This window comes from Struthio camelus, chromosome 4 (assembly GCF_040807025.1).
Source record: "Struthio camelus isolate bStrCam1 chromosome 4, bStrCam1.hap1, whole genome shotgun sequence".
NCBI lineage: Eukaryota > Metazoa > Chordata > Aves > Struthioniformes > Struthionidae > Struthio > Struthio camelus.
The window spans coordinates 85,528,851-85,551,330 of NC_090945.1; the positions used below are offsets into that span (position 1 = coordinate 85,528,851).

At 59.0% G+C, this 22,480-nt stretch overlaps 1 protein-coding gene across 5 annotated transcripts in view; it reads left to right on the top strand.

Moving 5' to 3' along the window:
* Positions 1-441: 441 nt before the first annotated feature.
* Positions 442-22,480, top strand: part of RAB11FIP5 (RAB11 family interacting protein 5) — a 49,357-nt gene continuing 27,318 nt past the window's right edge. For 4 of the 5 annotated variants that reach the window (XM_068943835.1, XM_068943839.1, XM_068943840.1 and 1 more), the window contains exons 1-3: positions 442-923; positions 15,811-16,250; positions 17,731-18,469. In XM_068943835.1, the coding sequence (XP_068799936.1) occupies positions 553-923; positions 15,811-16,250; positions 17,731-18,469 (1,550 nt within the window). In that variant the 5' untranslated portion in view covers positions 442-552. Of the gene's footprint in view, positions 924-9,305; positions 9,663-15,810; positions 16,251-17,730; positions 18,470-22,480 lie in introns of those variants that run through there. The other variant, XM_068943838.1, reaches the window with a different exon arrangement.

Genomic DNA, 22,480 nt, shown 5'->3' on the forward strand with positions numbered 1-22,480 from the left:
CTCCCCCCATCCCGATGCACCCCCCTCGCCCGGTGCACCCCACTCCGGTGCACCCCCCCCGCCCCGGTGCACCCCCACCCGGTGCATATCCCACCTCGTCCACTCCCCCCTCGCCCGGTGCACCCCCGCCCCGGTGCACCCTTCGTCCCGCGGCACCCCCCACCCCGGTGCACCCCCCACCCCGTTGCACCCTTCGTCTGGCTGCACCCCCCCCCCCGCCGGGAGAAGCCAGAAAAGGGGCGGAGCCGGGGTACCGGGGCCCGGCGCGGGGGCGGGGCGGACGAGAGGAGGGCGAGGCCGGGGCGGGGCCGGGACACGGGGGCGGGGTCGGGACTCAGGGGGCGGGGCCGGGTGGCAGGGGGCGGGGCCTGGACGCGGGGGGGCGGGGCCGGGACGCGGGAGGCGGGGCGGGGCCTGTGGGCGGGGGCCGGCGGCGCTCCCGCTGCGGCAGCGGCGGAGCAGCAGCAGCAGCGGCAGCGGCAGCGGCAGCAGCAGGACCCGGCCCCGGCCCGGCCCGGTTCGACCCGACTCGCGGCGCAGCGCGGCCCCGCCATGGCCCTGCTGCGGGCGGCGGCGGCGCTGCCGGCCGAGGGCGCCCCGGCCTGGCTGCCCACGCACGTCCAGGTGACGGTGGTGCGGGCCCGCGGCTTGCGGTGCAAGGGCGGCGGCAAGCCGGGCACCAGCGACGCCTACACCATCATCCAGCTGGGCCGCGAGAAGTACAGCACCTCGGTGGCCGAGAAGAGCCCCGGTAACCCCGAGTGGCGGGAGGAGTGCTCCTTCGAGCTGCCCGCCGAGCCGGCCGCCTGCCGCCTGCTGCTCACCGTCATGCACCGGGCCCTCGTGGGCATGGACCGCTTCCTGGGCCAGGCCGCCGTGCCCCTGGAGCCCGCCCCGTGCCCGGGCCGCGCGCCCGACCAGCGGTGAGTGGGCGCCCTCGGCCACCCCAGCCTCGGCAGCGCCTCTGCCCCGGGGCGTCCGCCCCCGCCTCCTGGGCGCGCAGGGCGTCGATGGGGCCTGGCGTGTCCTGGGAAGGGCGTCACGGGGTCCATGCGTGTCTTGGGAGGGGTGTCGTGGGGCATGGGGCGTCACGGGGTCCATGTGTGTCCTGGGAAGGGCATCGTGGGACATAGAACATCATGGGGTCCATGCGTGTCTTGGGAAGGGTGTCATGGGACATGGGATGTCATGGGGTCCAGGTGTGTCTTGGGAAGGTTGTCGTGGGACATAGGACGTCATGGGGTCCAGGTGTGTCTTGGGAAGGTTGTCGTGGGACATAGGGCGTTGTGGGGTTCAGGTGTGTCTTGGGAAGGTTGTCATGGGACATAGGACGTTGTGGGGTCCAGGTGTGTCTTGGGAAGGTTGTCATGGGACATAGGACATCATGGGATCTGTGCGTGTCTTGGGAAGGATGTTGTGGGACATAGGACATCATGGGGTCCGTACGTGTCTTGGGAGGGTGTCGTGGGACATAGGACCTCACAGGGTCTGTGCGTGTCTTGGAAAGGTTGTCGTGGGACATAGGATGTCATGGGGTCTGTGCGTGTCTTGGGAAGGGTGTTGTGGGGCATGGGGTGTCATGGGGTCCATGCGTGTCTTGGGAAGGGCGTCGTGGGACATAGGACGTCATGGGGTCCATGCGTGTCTTGGGAGGGGCGTCATGGGGCATGGGGCGTCACGGGGTACATGCGTGTCTTGGGAGGAGTGTTGTGGGACATAGAACATCATGGGGTCCATGCGTGTCTTGGGAAGGGCGTCGTGGGACATAGGACGTCATGGGGTCCATGCGTGTCTTGGGAGGGGCGTCATGGGGCATGGGGCGTCACGGGGTACATGCGTGTCTTGGGAGGAGTGTTGTGGGACATAGAACATCATGGGGTCCATGCGTGTCTTGGGAGGGGTGTTGTGGGACATAGAACATCATGGGGTCCATGCGTGTCTTGGGAGGGGTGTCATGGGACATGGGATGTCATGGGGTCCAGGTGTGTCTTGGGAAGGTTGTCATGGGACATAGGACATCATGGGATCTGTGCATGTCTTGGGAAGGATGTTGTGGGACATAGGACATCATGGGGTCCGTACGTGTCTTGGGAGGGGTGTCGTGGGACATAGGGCCTCACAGGGTCTGTGCGTTTCTTGGAAAGGTTGTCGTGGGAATTAGGATGTCATGGGGTCTGTGCGTGTCTTGGGAAGGGCGTTGTGAGACAGGACATCACCGGGTCCATGCATGCACCAGGAAGGGTGCCATGGGACATAGGATGTCACAGGGCCCATGCATGTCCTGGGAAGGGTGTCATGGGACATAGGATGTCACAGGGCCCGTGCATGTCCTGGGAAGGGTGTCATGGGACATAGGACGTCACCGGGTCCATGCATGCACCAGGGAGGGTGTCATGGGACATATCACAGGGTCCATGCATGCCCTGGGAAGGCCATCACTGGGGACAGGGCATCAGAGGGCCTATGCATGTCCTGGGAAGGGTGTCATGGAGCACAGGACATCACCAGCTCCATGCATGTCCTGGGAAGGGCATCACTGGGGCTAGGACATCACCAGCTCCATGCATGCACCAGGGAGGGCGTCATGGGACATATCACAGGGTCCATGCATGTCCCGGAAAGGGTATCATGGGACCCAGGACATCACAGGGTCCATGCATGTCCTGGGGACGGTGTCACAGAGCATAGGGTGTTGTGTGGCCCATCTATGCCACGGGAAGGGCATCGCTGGGGATAGGGCATCATGGCGCCCATGCATGCCCCAGGATGGGTGTCAGAGGGGACAGGGTGTCACAGGGTCTGGGATCAGGCATCGCGGTGTCCGTGCATGCCCCAGGGTGGCTGTTGAGAGGGACAGAGTGTCTCGGGGTCCATCCATCCCCCAGGAAGGGAGCTGCGGAGGGACAGGACATCACAGGGTCTGTCCTTCCCCTGGGAAAGGGTCCCCCCGTCGCCCCAGCTGGGCATCGCTGCAGCAGAAATCACTGCGGGACGAATTTGCTGTTCTTCCTCCTTCCCCCAGAACGGTTAAAAGAGAAAAAGAGAAGGAGAAGAAAAAAAAAAAAAAAGGTAAAAAAGGTTTTCTAGCATTTGCCAGGCAGAGAAATGCAGGAATGTGGATAAAATTCCTTTAGGGAAGAAGTTTGTTGAGGTTTGCTCCGGGGAAGGCCGGGCGCTTGGCAGAAAGCGCGGCCTTGCGCCGGGAGAGCGGGATTAGCGTCAAAAGGGGGTCAGGAGACACTTTCCCGTGGGTAAACGCGGCTTGTTTGCATCTGCAGCCCTGGGGGCCTTCGGCGTGCCCCGAAACGGGCGCGTGGGCGCACGGAGGGAAAGGCACTAACCCCCGAGTGAGCCCCTGAGCGTTCCCCCAACCCACCCCGGCATTTATTTCGCTTTTATTAGCGCGGCCGGGAGAGTGGGTGGCGTCGGAGAAGTTAGATCTGAATTCTTCGGGCCTAATTCAAAACAGCATCGCGCGCAGGCTGCGAGGGGGAGCGAGCGAGCAGATCTGCGGCCTCTCGGGCGCCCCGGGGGAGCCGCGTCGTTTTGGCACGGGAGGACGTGAAATAACTTTCCGGCTTCGTCGGGGCTGCAGCGGCGAGACCCGCACCGGGAGCTGGGGCAGGAGACGTCGTCGGCAGGAAAGCCGGGCTCCTTCCAGCGGGCAAAGTCGTGCAAAGCCGGGAGGCCCGCGACGGCGCCCTGGGGCAGCTCGGCCAAGTTCAGTCCCGCTGCAAAGACCTTCGTTTAGGAGGAAGCTTTAGTCCCGGATGAAAAGTGGCTTAAATAAAGGGCGCCTCCCCGACCGCACCGGCGCCCTGCGCCGCGGAGATAACCGCGGGCCCCCGAGCGAGGCACCGAGACGCTCGGCGGTGCTCGACCCCAGCCGCGGTCCTTGCTCCCAGGCGTGAAGCTGCTGCCAGCTTGAGCGAGACCCGGCTTGCAAAAAGGGCTCGACTGTCCGCGCGTTGGCCTCGTTCTCGTGTCGCGGCTGGTTTTTCTTGCGTGGAAACTTTACCCGCGGTGGTTTTTTGCCCTTGTTTTCAGCTCAGTGGAAAATGTTCCGTCAAACTTGGACTCTCCTCTAGGAACAAGGCCGTCAGCCAGCGTCCGGCGGTGTTTATTCGCTGTCTTACTCAGCTGAATGTCCCAGCAGTTTCAGTGTTTTGCCCTGCCCAGCTCTCAGAAGTGCCCAAGAGCATCGCGGCCTCAGAGCTCCCCCGGCCTTTTTGGGTATCCCTGGACATGCCAAGGCACCGCTGATGTGCTCAGCCATCGCGGAGGCTCGGGGTTGGTGGTGTCGCACCGCGCATCCTCGGTTGACCGCTTCCCGCTTGGGCCATGTAGCGCTTTTATTTCTAACCAATGTCTTTTACTTCCCTTTTGATCAAGAGGGCTTTTACCCAGGGCTGTGGTCTGCATTGATGGTGGCGGCACGGCCTTTTTGGCCATCTACGTTGGCGGTGGCGGCACGGCCTTTTTGGCCATCTACATTGTTGGTGGTGGCACGGCCTTTTTGGCCATCTACGTTGGCGGTGGCGGCACGGCCTTCCTGGCCATCTACATTGTTGGTGGTGGCACGGCCTTTTTGGCCATCTACGTTGGCGGTGGCGGCACGGCTTTTTCGACTGCCTACGCTGACAGTGGTGGCATGGCTTTTGGAGTAGCCCTTCTGGTTTTTTTTCCAATATGAACCGCCTATTTTCTTTCGCGCTTTCCTGGGCAGACCTCTGGTTCGTTCTCCTCCTGCCTGCTGGAGCTGGTGCCTGGTGGAGGGCTCCCGGGCGGGATGTCCTCTGCTTGCCGAGGGGGGACGTATCTGGGTCACTCTTGCGTGTCTCTAGGCAACCATCCTTTTCCAGTCCAGCGACGAGCTCATCCTTCTCCATCATGTTGAGGCCCGGGCGCCTGCTGGGTGCAATATATATATACATATATATTTTTTTTTTGGCAAGGAGAACGTGCGGGTGGTGGCTGAGCGTGGAGGGTGCCAGCGCCGCCGGCCGCTCGCCCGGCGCGCCGTGGCCTTGCCCGGCAGTGCTGCTCACCGTCTCGCTCCCGTAGCTTTCTGCACCCTCTGCAGCTCTCGATTTTTGCCACCTCTTTTTTTGGGCCCCTCCGAAACCAGGGCTCGGCCCGGCAGAAGAGAGTTTTTTCCGTACTCGTGAGGAAAGCTATCGCTTCTGCTTCCTGAGCGCCAGGAAACGCCGCCGCTGTCCCCCGCGGGGGCTCATCCTGCCTCGCGGCGGCGCGGCACTAAGCCGGAGCCGCGCGCTACCTTCACGTCCACCCCTGTAAAGGGAGCGTGCGGGGAGGGAGGAGATGGCTCCGCGTCCTCCAGCAGCAGCGCCGCGAGGGCTTCGATCGCACAGTTCAAAACCGGAGCTCCCCCGGGTTGGCTTGGGTTTCCTCGGTCTTCTTCCCACCCGTGGACTCCAGAAGGGGCTGCCTGGGGCTGGCTAGGCTGCCTGGCCTGGGGGAAGAAAATCCTAATTGTCTGGGTCTCCCCCTGGCATATCTCCTTTTGATTTGCTTTCTTCCCTAAAGCTTTACAGCCCCTCGCAAAAGGTGAAAGCCGTGAGCCTTCCCGGGAGCAGCTCAGCTTTGCAGGCAAACCCACGGCTCCTGGAGCTGGCTCTTCATGGAGAGCAAAACGGAGGGCTTTGCAGCGCTGGATCCTGGGGCAGAAGGGGAGAGTAAATGTCGGAGAGGAGTCTTGCTTCCTGGCTCTAGGTTTCTCCTGCGGTGACTTGCAATCGCCCTGTGCTTGCTGGCTGCTGCCTCGGACGTGAAGCAACGGCAGCGAGCGGCCCGCGGTGCCTCTGCAACGGGGAGCTTGTCTTGCGGAGTCGTTAGCCTTGCAAAATTAGCCCAGCTCTTTAGTCCTCCCTGCTTTGGTTCCTCTTACCCGTTCCCCGGTGCTTTCCCTCCCCGCAGGGGCTGGGAAGGGCATTTACTGCCCTCGCCCCCCAAGCTGGGGACTCCTTGGACGTGTTGCGTGTCCTCTGCAACGCAGCTGCCCGCGGCGGTGGGTTGCTCCAAGTGCACGGCGCCCTTATCCTGGAGACCTCTGCCCGTCGGGGAGGTGGCCCTGGGCGCCTCTCCTCGGCGAGCGGAGCCCAGGCCCTTCCCGCTGATTTTGTGGGGCTCGTCCCCAGGCTGGGCGTTAGGCTGCTCCCAGCTTTTTCTCTCCCTTCGTGTAGCACGTCTTCAACCTGACCTTTGCAGCAGTATCCCTGAAAAGCGCTGAGCAATCCAAAGCATTTGCCGTTAATCCTTTCTCCGCCAGAGCCCCCGGACGTGCATCACCCTTGCAGATGTCCCTCTTGGCAACGGCCTGTGGTCAGGGGCACAAATCCTCGCTGCTAAACCTTTGCCCTGGGGGTTAAAGTTTTCGAGCAAGAGTCCTTGAGGTTGTCAGCATTTCGCCGCCGCGTGTCCTGCTGGAGCTCAGCTCTGGGCTTTGCAAGCCTTGCGGGCCGGCTGGAGAAAGGAGGGGGGGTTTTCCTGGGTTCGGGAGGAAGCTTTTGCAGAGCAAGGCCACGGCGCCTTGCAGAGAAGGTCAGAGAAAGAGCTTGTCGTTCCTGTTGCTGGCTGGTGCGTGAGTAGTTTCGGGCAGGGAGGGAGCGGGCTGAGCAGCTGGAGGCTGCTGCAGGGAGACCCTGCTCCGACTTCAGGTGGCTCCGCGGTGATCGAGAAGACTGGTTTTGCCAACCCCTTACTGTGGCAAGAGCGGACGGGTAACGGGCTTTGCACGGCACCATCCTCGTGCCTCTCCCGCTGTCCCGTGTCCCGCCAGCCTCCGGACCGCTCTCGGCCCGTGGCGCGCTTGTGGCCATCACCCGCCCTCGTTGAATTACAATCGGTGGAGGTTGTTAGCGGCTCTGCGATAGGGGCTTGGCGGCCGCTTCGTCCCTGGCAAGGGTTTGCCCCTGGCTGGGAGCCCAGGCGGAGAGCGCTGAGGGTGTCGGAGGCTCCGCGGTGAGGCTGGTTGTGAAACGATTTGCTCCAAAAGCATCACTGAGGCTGACAAGCGGGTTCCCGGTGTCGGTCCCCTGCCCGCAACCTCCGGTGCCGTTCGCTCCCGGACGGCCTCCTCCATCTCAGGGTCCTGGAGGAGACCGGGGCGGTGATGCTCTTATTCTGCTCCTACCTATCCCACAAACCTGGTTTTTGCCCAGTTACCGAGGTCGATTTAAGGGGTTTAATGACCTTGCTCAGTTCTGCTCCGGGCACGCTCGGCTTTCTGTCCGCGTGCACGCACGGAGCTCGGCTCTCCTCTCCCGTCGCTCTTTTGGGACCTGACATGCACGAGAAGAGCTCGCCGCAGCCCAGCCCCGTGGCCGTAAGGGCATGTTTAAAACCTGCCGTCATGCCTCGGCCACGCGACCCCGGCGCTCGGCCCTGGCTCCGGGAGGGAATCGCCTTGGCAGGTTGGCTGTGGGCTGAGGGGCCCAGCAGATGCCTCAGTTTCCATCGTAGGACCTTCGCCGGGTGTAGCTGCAACAGTTGGACTGGCGGGTGCTGTTAAAAACCAGAAAGCTGCAGATACAGGCTTCTCGGTTTTGCAGGAATCTGCAGAGCTCTAAGTGCCTCCAGCTGCGTTTTTCCCTTAGCAGTTACAGGAAAAACCTGCAGCTGGCCCTGAAAATGCCTTGAACTTGTCGGTACAAAGCTCCAGACCTGGGTGGAGCCGGCGTCGGGCCAGGAGCCTGTGCCAGGTACAGCAGAGCGGCTTGCTGAGGGGCTCCCGAGCTCGGGGAGGCGTCCGGGTGCTCTTAGGCTTCCCAGTGCTTGTCCTTCCTTGCCGTCGGTGACGCTCGTTAGGTGGGACAGAAACGAGCTGCTTAAAACTCAACCTCTTACTTGTTTTGGCAGTTTTGCTACTGATGCCAAGTTGCCAGAACTCCTATCTTCGTGGGCACTTAGCGGGCAGCTAAGGAAGCTGATCCACCTCTTGCAACGCTTAAAAGCAAACGAGGTGCATCCTCTAATCTCTAATCTCTCTACCTCTAATCTATTTATTTTCCCGTAAAGCGTAGCCTTCCCGAGTCTGCTGGCTGACCGCTCCTGGTGCCTCTAGGACGGCTCACGGTTTCTTGGGCAAAAGTCAGGGAGATGGGCAAGACGACTCTCTTGGCGGTGCTGCGGCCCGCGCGATGCAAAAGGAAGGCGTTGGGGCAACGTGCTGCTGGGTTTCAGGATTTGCTCCTTTTTCCGTTCCCCCGGCCCCTGCTTTTGGCACGTGCATCATGCCTGGGAGCGGGTCGCGGCGTCCGTTGGCGTGATGAATGCCGGGCTTCGCCACCCCGCCAGCTCGGCTCGGGGCTCTGACGAGCGGCCGCAAACGGGCCGCTTCCCGGCGGTGGTGGTGGTCCCCGTGCCGTTGCCGGCCGGGTTTGCGCGCTCGTTTTCTCGTCGTCGCTGCATCATCTCCCTTGCTCGCGCGGGGACGGGCCGGTCCCCCGGCTCTGCTCTGCTGGGTAAATCCCGGCGGTTCGGGTCGCTCCGTGGGCACCCTGGGCAAAGGCGGGTGGGTTTTTTTTTTTTTTTTTAAACTCGCTAGCAGTTTGGAGGATGCAAAGGTTTTGAAGGGCTGGATGCGAGCAGATAAATATAGCTGAAGACATCAGGTTCAGTCTCCTGCTGCTGTCTCCTCCATTCATAAATGTTTCATGCTGCATCTTACAGCTACTTACATCTTGCCTTCCTTCCCCTTCGTTTGGAGAGGTGAGCCTCTCCCCAGCTGATGCTCCCGCGCCCTTTCTTCCCCCTCCGTAGAGGAGTCAGCCTGTATTTATTTTCCGTCTGTGCTTTTAGCAGCTTACAGGGTTCACCTTGCAAAATAGGGCATCCAAAACCAACACAAAATGAACCTACGCTGCAGAAAAGCTTCCCGGCATCGGTGGGGGAGGCCGTGTTTAAAAATACGAAGCCAGACAAGAAGCACAAAACTCCCCGGGGCTGCGTTGTTTTCCACCCTGCGCGTCTCGGCGAGGTGAACTTCCTTCTTGTCCTCGGCGCTGCGCCCGCTTTCTCATCTCGCCGAAAACCCCTACGGCTGCCCGCCGGCCGTGCCCCGTTGAGGGGCGATCGCGGCGGGAAGAGCGGTTCCCCTTCCTCTGCACGTGTTTTTTTTTATTTCCCCCTTTTCTGGGTTGCACTTCCTGCCCTCACCTTGCAGCTGGGCTGCCCCGGTGTCTCCGTTGCTGTAGGGGCCAAAGTGGCCTCTAATTAAGGACTTGCAGCTCCTTTCGTGAGCAGGGCTGACCTTGTTGCAGGGATGATTCAGCAGCAGATGACAGGCTGGTGCGGGAGGAGAGGAGACCTTGGCTCTGTGTCGGGCTCTAGCTCGCTCGGTAGCTGCAGCTCGGGCAGCTGCGCGTCGCGGGGCGCGAGCCCTTCTGCTCGCTCGGAGGTGAATCTCCACCTCCCAGTCGACATCCAACGACTTTGGGAGCCTATTGAGAAGCGTCTGCAGCGCTCTAGAAGCTCCCTGCTTGTGCATCCTTCCCCGTGCGTGTCCGTGAATGCCACGAGCTGTTAAGCCACTTGACTGTCCCAACAACCACCAGTAAAGCACTGGGACCAGTCCGGGGGTGAGGATGGAGAAGCTCTGCTGAAGGTGTCCAGAGCTTGTTGGACAGGTCCGTTGGAGTGAGGTAGGTCAGGCTGAGCCTCCTCTGGGTGGAGGGTGGATGGGGATCTCTCACGGACCTTCACTGGACCCATAGGAGAGCAAGGGTGGTCCTCCTAAGAAGGACCACGTCCTCCTTGGGAGGTCTACATCTGCCCTGAAGGGCTGAGCTTGGCGGCATGGGGATGGCTGAGCAGGGAAACCCTGGCAGCATCGCTGTGCTCTCCACGCAGGCTTCTCGCTCCAGCTCCTGCGCCGTCATGGCAGTTAACCCGTCTGGCGCGCGGTGGCTGGCGGGCAGTGTGGGACGCAGCCGGGCGGCGATACCTGCTGCTCTTTGTGAGGAGCAGCAGGAGCGAGCTGTAGGGCAGGATGGCGCTGAGGGCCTGACTCATGCTCCCGGCGTTTTGGAGGCTGGCTCTGGCCCAGCCCTGCAATGCCCCTGGGTGTTTGGAGCAGCCACTAGGTGCATCTTCTAGTTTTGTTTCTCCAGAGAAGACCAAAGTGTGATAAACGGGAGCTGTTGGGAGCAGTGCAGAGTGCAGCCTGGTCTAAACCAAAGTGCTAAAGGAGCCGTGTCCTGCGTGCACGGCTGGGTCTGCCTGGCCTCTGAAAAGTCCTGCTGTGGGGAACTGGGCAGCAGCTGATCTCTTGGAAAAACAGTGGAGGAAGTTGCTAAGGGCTCGTATATCTTTCATACTTCTCTTTCATGACCACAATTGATGTCTCTGATGCTCCTTATTGGAAACGCCACTGCCGAAGTGCTGCGGAGAGAAACCAGCTCCAAAGTGGCGACTATCCTCTAAAACCACTGGTGTTGGCCCATGTGGGCTGTGCTGGCGTGGCACCGAAACCAGCTGAGGTGCAGGGTTGGCTGAGGCTGCTCGCTGTCCTGGGGCTGCTGGGTCTCCCGAAGCTGTGTGGGGATGCGCGGGTTGCAGGCGGAAAGGTTGTACAGGATGAAAGAGGGGTACATGGGGGAAAGAGAGCATCTGGACAAGGAAAAGGCTTCTTGCCTTTCTGTTGGGTTGGCTCCATGTCCCTCATGGTGTCCCAGCAGCTCGGCTCCCCATCTCTGGAGAGGCTAGGACAGCCCAGTGCAGACCAGATATCTAATACGCCCAACCGAACTTTCTTACTGATGGAAAAAGCCATCTGCTCAAACATTTTCCTTCTGAGTGACCCTGTAATTTGGATACACAAACCAATGTTTCTAGGAGCACTGCTTTAGTGGGGAATGCCCATATTGTATGTAAAATGGTGGTCACTGACCTGATGAAAGAAGAGTTTTCCCAGCCTTGTCCATAGCTCCCTTTGGGACAACAGCTCCTCTACCTTGGGCCAAGCCTGGCCGTGCCTTTCCCCCCTCCTGCTCCCTTTACGTGGTCCTCCTAGACTAGTTTGGGGGGATCGGCCCTCCCAGGAGAGAGCACAACCCGGATTGCCACCTGCACTTGCTCCACCAGCTTCATGGGCTCTCCTGCCTGCCAGCCACCAACTCGCTCCCTCCGAGGGGCTTGTCCGAAGGCAGCAGGAGAAGGGGCAGGTAGAGCTTAAGGTCTTGCAGGTTGTCCAGGCTGCCTCGGGGCAGTCAAGGTGGGATGGTGAGCATCTTTGTGGCTGTCCTTGAAGTGACCTTCCCGTGGTGGCCCCATGGAGCTCCACTCCCCGCACGGCCCGTTGCCAGGGATATGGAGCGTTTTGCCGCGATTGCATGTGACAGCCCATCAAAGTTTGTCAGCCGGATACTTGGCTGCAAGGCGAGGAAGCGCCGACGTGCGTCCGTGAGGCTCCCGACTTCCCCTGGCCGCTGTTACCTAGGTCGCGCGCGCGGAGCCTGGAGGACGGTGCGAGCCAGGTGCTGACCCCGGGCCAAGCCGTCCCGTCAGCCTCCTCCGTGGGGTCGCTCTCCTTCATTACTAAACAGCCCCAACGCTCTTGTTTTCACGCCGGGCTGCTTTTTCCCTCGGCTCAGCACCACCTCCGACTTTCCGGGATGGGAGGCTGCTGTAGGACGGGGGAAAGCACATGCTTCGTGGGGGCCTGGAGTCACGCGAGCGCCTCGGGCTCTGCTCCCCCTGCCTCCCTTTCTGCTCTGATCCCGGCAGCAGCGAAGGTGAAAATAGAGCGGTGGGGCAGGGAGGAAAACGTATCGGAAAGCCACTTCCCAGGAGCCGTCCGAGAGCTCGGAGGGGCCTCCGGCTGCTTCCCCTTTCCGGGGCGTCTGCTGGGAGTTTTCTGTTTGAGGTTTCCTCTCCCGTCGCCGCACGCCGCGGCACATTGCTGCTTCCTTCCCCGCCGCCGCAGAGATCCCCGGGGCCGCCCGCGCCCCGATGGGGTGACGGGAGGCCGCAGCACCCCCGGGAGCCGACGGCGCCGTGCGACGCTGCACTCGGCATTTTTCCATGCAAAAATGCCAACGAGAAGCGAGCTCCTCTCCCAGGAGGTTATCGCCTTCTGAAACCACCGCTCCGGCGGGGGCTCTCCCGGCCCCCGATAACGAGCCGCGGTCGTCGGTCGTTCCCGTTGCGCTGCAGGGGGCCCAGGGTGATGCTGGGGAGCGCCGTCATGCCCTGCCGTGCCTACCGTCTGCTGCTGGTACCGCTTCCCTCTCTGGTGCTTGCCATGGGGCATAGGAGGCAAAAACACACACACACACACATATATATATATATATATATTTTTTTTTTTTTTTTTACAAAAGCTCTTTGCATGACCTGCGGCTCGCGTCTTCAAGCTGTTTGAGCTGTTCTCCTTGGACGGGTTGCACCGGAGATGTCTCCGAGCAGGTTGGGCTCTCTGTATGGCCAGGGCCAAGGTGTCTTAGCAGAAGAGTCACCTCGCAGCGGAGGTGGGCAGCAGCCGACGGCGAGTGGAAAGCCGCAGCTCTGCGCAGAGCGGGAGAAGGGCGCTCGTGCAGGACTAGCAAGCTGGGAAGCAGCAGGGTTCGTCCTCGGCTCCGTGTTCGAGCGGCGACCGGTTTCTTGTTGTGGATTTTGGGGGCCGAAAGCTGCCAGGTTCGGAAGCAGCCCTGGGCTTTTGAAGCTGTGTGCAGGGAGCGAGGGAAGGAGCGCTGGCTCGGGCTCTGAACGCCTGTCCTGGGAAGCGCAGGTAAGGTGGGCCGAGGTGGGCCAATGCCAGGGCTCCCCGCTCCTGGGTGCCCGCGCGGCGAAGAGCTGGACCCGAGCTGGTAGGAGGTCATGCACCGTTGTGTCGAATCGCAGAGCTGTTCGTCCACCCAGCTGGTAGCGTCCGTCCCATGCGGAGGGGACGGGGACATCGGCGAAGGCCAGCCGAACGCAGAACGGCCGCTTGCCGCCTCGTGAGCCGAAACGGCCGCGAGTCCCAGCAGCCTGATTCACGTAATCCCGTTAAATTCAGAGCGATCGCCCTGAGCGTGCGTTTAGCTGAGCAGTCAGCTGCTGCCCTCTCGGACCCGTGCAGAAGCGCGGCTGGTTTCTTCTGGGCACGTCTACTGGTGTCACCAAAGCGATCGTGTCCCCCCTCTGAACTGGGGGATGCTCACGGCATTTCGACGGTGGCAGCGGCTACAGCACCGTGATAACATTCGCTTGCTCTGCACGTTGCAATGGTGCTGGCTCTTCTGGGGGCTTCGAGGGCTTTGCTGCACGAAATATTCATGCGTAAGCCAGGAATAGCCCAAATCCAGAAACTCCCAGCGAGGGCTTCCCACCGAATGCAGCTGGAAGACATGCACAGAGAAATGGAGGGGTTCGGGATGGGGTTGGCAGCGAAAAGGTGCTGCGAAAACGGCTGTGGGAGTTTGCTTTCAGCAAAGCTGCGGTTTGTCTTGCCGAAACCCGCCCTGGTCCCGCTCTCGTGACGCATCCTGGCCGGCTCCACGCTCGGCCGCCTTCTCCCCGCTCTTCCCGGGCGGGCGCAGCACCGCGCGGGGCAGCGCTCGCGCCCGCTCTTTCCGCTGGAATGGGTGTAAAGAGGAAAAAAAAAAACAAAAAGAAGAAGTGCGGACACGTTTAATGCTTCCAAATGCTCACGTTGTGCCCTAAACTCAGAGCTCTGCCTAAAAACAGTGCTGCGCCCTGTTTGACATGTCGCCCTGCCTGATTGCTGATTAGGGCTCGGGAAGCAAAAAGAGCTCGCCAATCCGTCGCCGGCACGAGCGGAGGGTTTTCTTGGACGGAAGTTTTTTTGAAGCGCATCAGGTTTTAAGGCTCGTTCTGGCAAAGGCATCGGCGCCGTTGCCTTGCAGAACGGGCGGCAGGATGGGAGAGGCTCCGTTTGTCTCGATGGGAGTGGAGGCAGCGCAAGGGCTTTCACGGGCTCTTGTGCCTCGTCGTCCCGAGAAGCTGCTGCCTTTCCTTGCGTTGAGTCATCCGGATTTTTTTCTTTTTTTATTCTTTTTTTTTTTTTTTCCATAGGATGATGTAAGATGTCCAAACCCCTTGCGAGATTGTTGCCGTCAACCGATTCAGTCCGCAAACCCGTCGTCCCCCTGCTCGCCGGCTGGCAGCCCGCTCCGGCCCTTCCTGCTTGCGCTTTTTCCAGGGCTTGCTTCGCGCCGAGCGATGGGCTCGTAATGTTTTTATGGGCTTTGGCCGGAGCTTATTCCAAGCAGCGTTTCCTCCGGTGCTCCGATGGAAAGAGTCTGCCTGACTCACCTGCTCCTGTTTCCCTCGCTGCTTCCTGGCATCGCAAAGCTCCCCGGGAAAAGCCTCGTCCTAGCGGGGAGCCCGTAGTGTAACAAAATTGCCGTTCCTCTGCTGAAAACCGACCACGCTCTTGGGGGCCGAGAGGTGACGGCTGGCCTTGGGTGCTCGCGCGGGGCTGGGGATGCTCTGCAGAGGAGGTGGCCGCCACGGCGCGCGGCGCGGGAGGAGCTGGCCTGAAACGGGCGGTTTTCCGCGAGGCTGATGCTGGCGTTGAGGGGCTCAACCCAACTCGGATGGACCCTGCGCAACTCGGGGCTCTGTGCCCTTTAGCTCGGTGGCGGGCGTAGGTACGGTCCCCATGCGTGCTTCGCCGGGGTCCCCCCCCTGCGGCGGTCCGGGCCGCCGCTGGAGGTTATCGCGCAGCGTTGCGTGAACGGCCCAATAAGCTTCTCAAGCGCTGGGCTCTGCAATTCCTCCTTTCCTCCGGGATCCGGTAACGTCCTTAGCACGACTGTAAAAAACTGCTGGGGAACTCGATTTGGGTTTTCTCCTCGCCCTGTTGACTTCAGCACGGTTACGCCCATCTCCATCGCTTCACATTTTCCTTCCCTTTTTTGTGATGACTTCACTCTTCCAGCGCGCTCTAACGAGCGGGTGTTAAACGTGGCTGAGATTTTATGGGGTTTTTTTATTGTTTATTTTTTTGCAAAGCGAATCATTCGATTCACAGGCCTAGAAATTTCTGCACGGACCTAAGCGTTTCCTTTGGGCTTAGTAAGGTGATTTTTAACGTTGGATCCAGGAAGGGCAGGACGCGGCCGAGGCCGGGAGGAGCACACTGGCCCCGCAAGCCGCCACCACCGCCGTCCGCCGTACCTGGAGCGGGCCAGGGTCTGTTCCCATCTGAGCTCGGTTATGTTTTAAGGGGCTTTCCAGTGGGTGAGGACGCTTTGGGGCAGGCTTCAGCCTCTTCCTTTAGGTGGGGAGCGCCTGGAAGCAAGTTCTTTAGAGGAACGTTGGTGCCTCTGTCATTTCGGGGCCGGCTCCGGCTCCAAAGGATTTGTTCTGAGTCACTGCCTCGTACATATTTAAAAAGCAAGCACGAAGCGCCGTCTTTTTTTTTTTTTAAACGTGGGCTTATGACAGCGGCGTATCAACTGATCGTATAAAAATTTGGCCGCCGCGAACCTCCCCTTGCCACGCACCGCGATGTCTGGCGTTAGCGTAAAGTTAAACGCTCTGCGCCAGGCTATTTAGTGGGAATGTCGTTAGGACGAGGCTGGAGGCAGAGCCGCTACGGAGCCGTTGCGGTTCAGGGAGAGGTCTGGCCCCGGACGCCACCTCCGCGCACGGGGTTTGTGCGTCTCTGTGTCTGTGAAGTGGCAGGAGTTGAGCAGGCGTCTGCCAAGGGAGCAGGAGCGGGTCCCGGCTGACTTCAGGCACGCTCGTACCAGCTCCCACCAGCCTCCTCCAGGTCCTTCTGGTTTGTGGCCCTTGGAGATAACAGAGGGGCCTTCTCTTTTCTTTTCTGTCCGATTCCAGGTGGCACAAGCTACACTCCAAGGCTGGGAAGAAGGAGAAGGAGCGTGGCGAGATCCAAGTGAGCATCCAGTTCACACGCAACAACCTCACGGCCAGTATGTTTGACCTGTCCATGAAGGACAAGCCACGGTCACCCTTCGGCAAACTGAAGGACAAGGTGAAGGGCAAGAAGAAATACGACTTGGAGTCAGCCTCCGCCATCATCCCTAGCAGCATGGGCGCCCTCGACATGGAGGATGACTATGACGTTGGGGGCAAGAAGTCCAAAGTCAAGGGCTTCTTCCTGAAGAACAAGCTTCGCAAGTCTTCCTTGACGCAATCCAACACCTCCCTGGGATCCGACAGCACCATCTCTTCTGCCAGCCTGGGTATGGCCGTAAATGTTCCCGAAGTAACCAAATCCCCGAGCAGACACAGCAGTCTGTCCATGGAGCGCTCTGGTAAGAGGATAACAGTTTTAATCTCCCCCCTTTTTCTTTCTTTTCTTTGTAATGGGCTGCTAAGGCTTTCCTGCAAATCCGTTAACTAATTGCTTACAGTGCCCTGCGCAAACCCTCGGAGACCTTCTGTGTGCTGGCAGGAACATGCCTGCCGGAACGGGAGAAGACATCGAAGGTTCTGGTTTTAATGCTGAGCCTGTGTACGGAGACCCTCTGCCGGCAGTGCTGGTTTGCACTGATGCCGCGTGCGCTAACCGCCACGTGCTCCAAGCCTCCGCGCCGCCAGCCCTGCGAGGGGTTGGCTGTGGCGCAGGAGGGTAGTTCAGGACCAGTGCTCCTCGGTCCGTGAAAAAGGCTCCGACGAGAGCTTGGTGCTCGTGGACTGAGAATTCCCCTCTGCCTCCGAAAAGCAGGTTGCTCATACTCCCGTAGCAGGAAGCCTCCGGGAGAGGGCTGAGCAGAGCGGAGCGCTTTGCTGCTGAGCTGTGCTGCTGCCCTGCGGTCTAATGAGACGCCTCCAGCTTGGATGCAAAGTTGAGACAGTGACCGGTTCCCGGTGATTAAGGCAATCTGAGCGCTTGGCTCTCCGAGGGCAGTGATTTGCAAACAAAAAAGGCCCTTGTAGTGCATTAATTCTAGCCGTCCCTTGAAAACAAAATATATGATTAAATGATTTCATTGGCTAGAGACGGCAAATTCTCGCGCTGGGTGGGAGTCACTGGGTGCGTGCTGCTTCTCACCACGTTCGTGAAGCCGCCTGCTTGGTGCCTCGCGGGTGCTGCTGGGTGTCGCTCCCCTGCACGGCTGCCTGCCGTGCTGGAGTGCGAACGGAGGTGCCGCTTCGGCCCCGTTCGTCCTTGCGCCGTGGTGAAGGAGACGTATCTCTCTGACTAGGAAGGGAAATCAGATGTGCGTCACCTAATGCCCAGGCAGCTCTTCTGACTGGGCTTTCCAGATGATTTTAAAAACCTGCTGAACGTTAGTAGTAGCTACAGGGTCAGGCAATGGGAAGGAAAAGCAGGCGCAGGACTTCCTGACTTACGTTGTGCAAAGCAGCAACCTGGCCTGCTGGAGTGGGGCTTAGAGGCTCGTCATCTCTTATGCAATGCAAAATTTCAAACCACGCTGAAGCATGAGCCCTTTAAGAAGCTTTTGGATAGTTTCTTGCCTCTATTATAGATTCTCAGATCCTCTCAGACTAGGGTTTTGTCATCTTATGAAGACGGCTGTCTGGATCCTGCAGTGGGAGGTGAAGTACTTGGGAGAGTACTACGTAGCTTGTAGAGCCACGTGCTTGTGGCCTGTACTTTGTACTTCCAGGACCTTAATTCGAAGAGGTAGAGCCTGGGAGGGAGAAAGCTGGGGTAATTTCACAGATCCCTTCTGGGTTTGCAAGCAGAAAATAACAATACTTTGTAGTAGCTGTGCCCATTACCCAGATAGGCTCACATCTGTTTTGTGTTTTGTTCCCCCCCTTCAGTTAAAGACTACTTGCCGTCTCCAAAATTGACCCACAAGAGAGCGTTCAGTGACGACGTCTCCCAGGTCAGCGCGGCACCAGAGCCGAAAGCAATCCAAAGCCTGAAGCCAAAGAGCGATCCCGTGTCCCGGTCCTCTCTCTGCATCAACGGGAGCCACGTTTACAGCGACGAGCCTGCACCAAAGAGCCCCGTGTCTGCCCCGCAGAGCTCCGCGCCGCTGACCGTGCCCAGCGTCCCCAAAAGGCCGGAGGAGAGCTTTGGCTTCACCCCCCTCCATCCCGACTCCCACGAGGTGCCTTGGGGGGTCAGCAACTTTGAGAGGATGCAGCAGAGGGATGAGCCCAGGTTCATCCCGTCTCCTCCCAGCTTAGCCTTGCAAGAGGAGCTCAGGGTCTCCACTAAAGCCGTAACCCTCAGTAACCATCTGGGCAGAGCCAGGATGGAAGAAAACAGTCGCTTAGAGACCAAACCTACCCAAGTTGCAACACCCATGGTCTTCTCCACAGAGATGACAAAAGAAAAACATCCTGAGGAAATGAGGAAGGAAGACAAGAAAGCTAAGGGCAGTCTCTTCCTCCACGGAGGCAACAAGAGCGATGCAGGGAGCAGAGGCCAGGGAGAGAAAGTGGCACCTTCCCATGGTTCATCCGTCCAAGCGATGGCAGGTGGAGATGAAAGAAATAAGACCAGCGGCTGGTTTGGTTCAAAGGAGCCCAAAGAGTCCCCTCAGAAACCCAGGTCAGTGAAAAGGCTGTAGGGCTGCGTAGGCCATTAACTAGCTGCCCCAGCCTCCGGTCTTACGTGGCGGTGTTGTTAAATGCTCTCCGACATCCGTTGGAGGACCGGTCCCCGCTGCACCTACGTCAGACTGACTTTTTAGGTCTGCCAAGATAATAGTGGGAGGAATACTACTTTGGTGTTAAATGCCTCTCCTCAGAGGGAAGGGAGGGTGATTTTTTGGGGTGAAGCACAAACCGGGGAGCCAGACAATCTGGATCTTCCTCTTGCCCCTGCCATAAACCAAGTCCATTCGCCGTCCTGGGCTGTGTTTCCCGGTCGGTGGTGAAGGCAAGGATCCCCTTCCCGGGGAGCGAGACGTACTTCTCTGCGGGGGTGAGGTTCAGCATGGTAGTGCCAAGAGTTCCTGTCGCTTAGAAGTGCAGAGGGAATGCAAAGGAACGTTATCCTTTAATTAGCTAAAACGCTTTCCTGGCGTTCAGTGAAGGATGCAGGATGTACTGACATGCAGTTGCACTTTTTATTAACATCCCACACCCTCTGCATCATTGATCTGGCCTGGGGTGTGGTAGTTTGGTAACCTAGATATTGTTAATGTTAATATTTCTGAAGTAACTAATCCCAGCCCTGCTCTTTCCTTTTCCCATCCCGCCCCAGCCTTCCCTTCTCCCCATTACAAATCCCTAATTGTTGTAGCTTAACATGATGATTCATCCCTCTAAATCCTCAGCGCTGGGTTTGTGGCACACAAGCCATGGGGTCTGCGCCGTTTCCGTGCTGCTTTTCTTGCCCAGCGGCAAGTCCGGTGCCCGTCACGAGCCGGGGCTGGCACGGGGACGAGCGTGCTTGCACTGAGGTCGGGGAGCACCGGAGTTAGCGGAGCGCGTCGGCTGCTTGTGAGCTTTGCCCCCGACGTGTGCTCCCACGGTGGCCGGCCAAGCACGCGCCTGGGTCCAGAGGTTGACCGAGAGCATGGTACGGTGTCGTCCTGGCTCAGCAGAGGGAGAAAACGGGGTAGAAAAACAGCCGTGGAAAAAACTAGCAGTCTAGAGCTGGTTGAAGTGATCAGGTTGATTTATTATAGGGATTTTCTCATCTGGGCTGACTGCTGATGTGTTAAGCAGAAGGATTTTAATTCACTCTAAGCCTCCGCTAACGAGGAGGGCACTCGGTTTATTTAACCGAACCAGATTCCTGCAAATTTGCTTGCAAAACACTGCTCAGATATACGTGAAGGCATGAGTGCATCAGACAGAGCAGTGGCCCTGCAGCAAAGAAATCGTCTTTTCAATTTTTAAGACGATTTCGTAGCCGTAGCGTTCTTTAAGGCCACCAGAAAGTAGGAGCATGCTGCCACCCCTCTTCCGAAGGATGGGAAACTCCCGTGCCAGGTACCTAGACGCATCCCTGTCACTGGGCAAGACGGGACGAGCTCTCCGCGTGCCGCGTGGCCGGCGAGCGTGGCCGCCCGGGAGGAGCGGTGGGCTCCGGGGAGAGGATGCGACGGGAGCCGGAAGGGCTGCCCAGGCAAATGCCTTTGCTGGGGCGCGATTTCTGCATGCGACGGACCGTCCCGAGGGCTCTGAGACGCGCGTGCCACCTGCGGACACCCCCTTCTTATGCGAAGGCTAGAAAATAAGGGGGAAGCGGTGTCTGAAACGGGTGAGAAGCTTTCGCCGTCGAAACACGGGGGCCAGGCAGAGAGCCGCTCTTTTCGAGCGGCAAACGGCTCGTCTCGCCGTGCCCCGAGCCCTCTCCCAGGAGCCTCTCGTCGCGGAGCGAAGCGTGGCTGGCGCGGAGGAGGCGACGGGGAAGGGAAGAGTGACGGAGCCGCGGCCGTCCGGGAGAGACGGGCCACCCTCGCGGGGGATGAGGGCTTCCCAAGAAGGGTTTCCGTCCCTGAACTGCTCCGGCAGCAGGACACGCACTCCTGGGACTGCGGTGGCTCTGGCTCCTCCGTAGGTGTCTTTCGTTTCCAGGAGACTTGAGACGCCTGTGGCGATACGGTGTACGTGTAGGATGGTGGGGGGGTGTGACGGGGAGAGGGTATACGGCCTTGTGCAGCTCCCTTTGGAGCCTTTTCGTTGACAGATCGGCGAGAAACCTGAGGGTTTCTTGTTGCTTTGCAATTTTAGCAGAGCGGGAAATGCGGTTTGGAAGCACGGGCGACGCGCTGCAGTCCGACACGTGAGCCCTTCGGGTCCCATCCCTGTGGGGGCTGTCGCTGCCTCCTAGGCAGGGATGTCTGATCCGGTTGTAAGTCGGCTCCCGAACGCTTGGAGCATCCAGCCCAGCAGATAATCGGAGGCGATGGAGAGGTGCCCATAGAAACTATCTAACAGCCCTTTGGTTTCTTCAGTGACAGCTGCTGAAACCGTCCGCGGGGCTATTCCCCTCCAATAGAGTTTTTACTTGTTTTGTTTTGTTTTGTTTTGTTTTTTAATCTACTTCAATGCTCACGGTTGTATTTCAAACCAAGCCGGTTTTGGTTAGAGCGTCAATCTCGGCCTCGCTGAACGGGAGCTTGCACCCGGCGCCGAGCGGGGCCTTGCATCCCCTGCGCCCTCCGGGGCCGCCGGCGAGCCGCTGTCTGGTGGCCGGAGAGCTGCGTGAGCCGTGCGTGCTGCAGCAGCTCCTCCGGCGAGGGCTTCCGCTCCCGAAAACGTGAGGGAATAAATTAGCCAAAGGGGCCCCTTTTGGGACATTCGTAAGCATTCAAAAGGGCTTTAATTGCAGTTTGCAAGTGGAAGGTGGGAAGTAATGAGCTTGAACTGTAGCAAGGGAGATTGAAGGCAGACGTTAGGAGAAGACTCTCACAGAGGATGGTAAAATGCTAGAGCTGCCTGCCTGGGAGGGGACGATTCCCAGCATTTGGGGTTTGTGAGAGCTGATGAGCATCTTTGGCGAACTTTATAAGGAGCGTTGGTCCTAGCTTAGGGCCCAGGATGGGCTCTGGGAAGTGGCTGCCGAGTCTCGGTCGAAGCAAAAATGGCCTTGCCATCATCACAGTGGGACGGATTGCCTTTAGACTTATTTTCCTGGTCCTTGAATGTCTTTTTTTAACCATTAATTACAATGCCATTATTTGTCTTATTCTGATTATATACAACTTCTTTTTTTTTCTTTTTAATTCTCCTTCCTTACATTGCTCTACCTCACGGACCATGCCACCGATTCAAGTCAAAGCTGTTGCAAATTTGATTAGGTCTTGACAGTTATGTGCCTTGGCTACCGATTACACGTGTGGTCTGATGCCGTCTGTAGCTTGATTTAAAAAAAAAAAAAAAAAAAAAAGTGTATTGTCTCTAAAGCATGTCACTGAAAAGTTAGCAGCGCTTATCTGTGGGTTTTTTATAGAGGCGCATCTGCATCTGGAGGAGAAATAAGCCTGCTGCTGGTCCAGTACCAGTGCAACTTGCTCTAGATCTGCAGATGGACTAGCCTGTGCGTTGCAGGGAGAACCAGCCTCCGTATCAAGCAGGTTTTCGCTGCCTCTTTGACTTACCCACGGAAAGGATTTTTCTCTTTTTTCCCCCCTCCCGCTCCCCTGATTCTGCAAATGCTGAACTGTCTAACGAAGCAGAGTCGTTTCACCTCCCCCTTGCCCATCAGGGACGGGTCTGGTTTAACCTGCGGCTCGGCACGGGGAGATAGCGTCAGCAGCGGTCGTGTTTGCAAGACCGAAAAAGCCAAGCTGTAATTAGTTAACAGAGCTGTAATTGGAAAGATGCTTTATGGCTGAGGCTTAAATGAGCCTGCAGCGAAGCCACGTTTGGCACAGCTTGTCCCTAACCGCTTGCTCTGGCGAAACCCCACCCTTTCTAAAATAAGGCAGCAGGGTAAGCAAAATAAGGAAGAACAACTTTCGGCTGTTTTTCACGTCAGCTGTACAATAAGGCTCTGTTCGGTTAACGGACTTTTCCGACAAAACGGCCAGCGCCCTCGGCCCTCGTTTCCGCCACCTCCGTTAGGTGCCCCGTCGAGGGGCAGCGGGGTGCCGAGCGAAGCGCG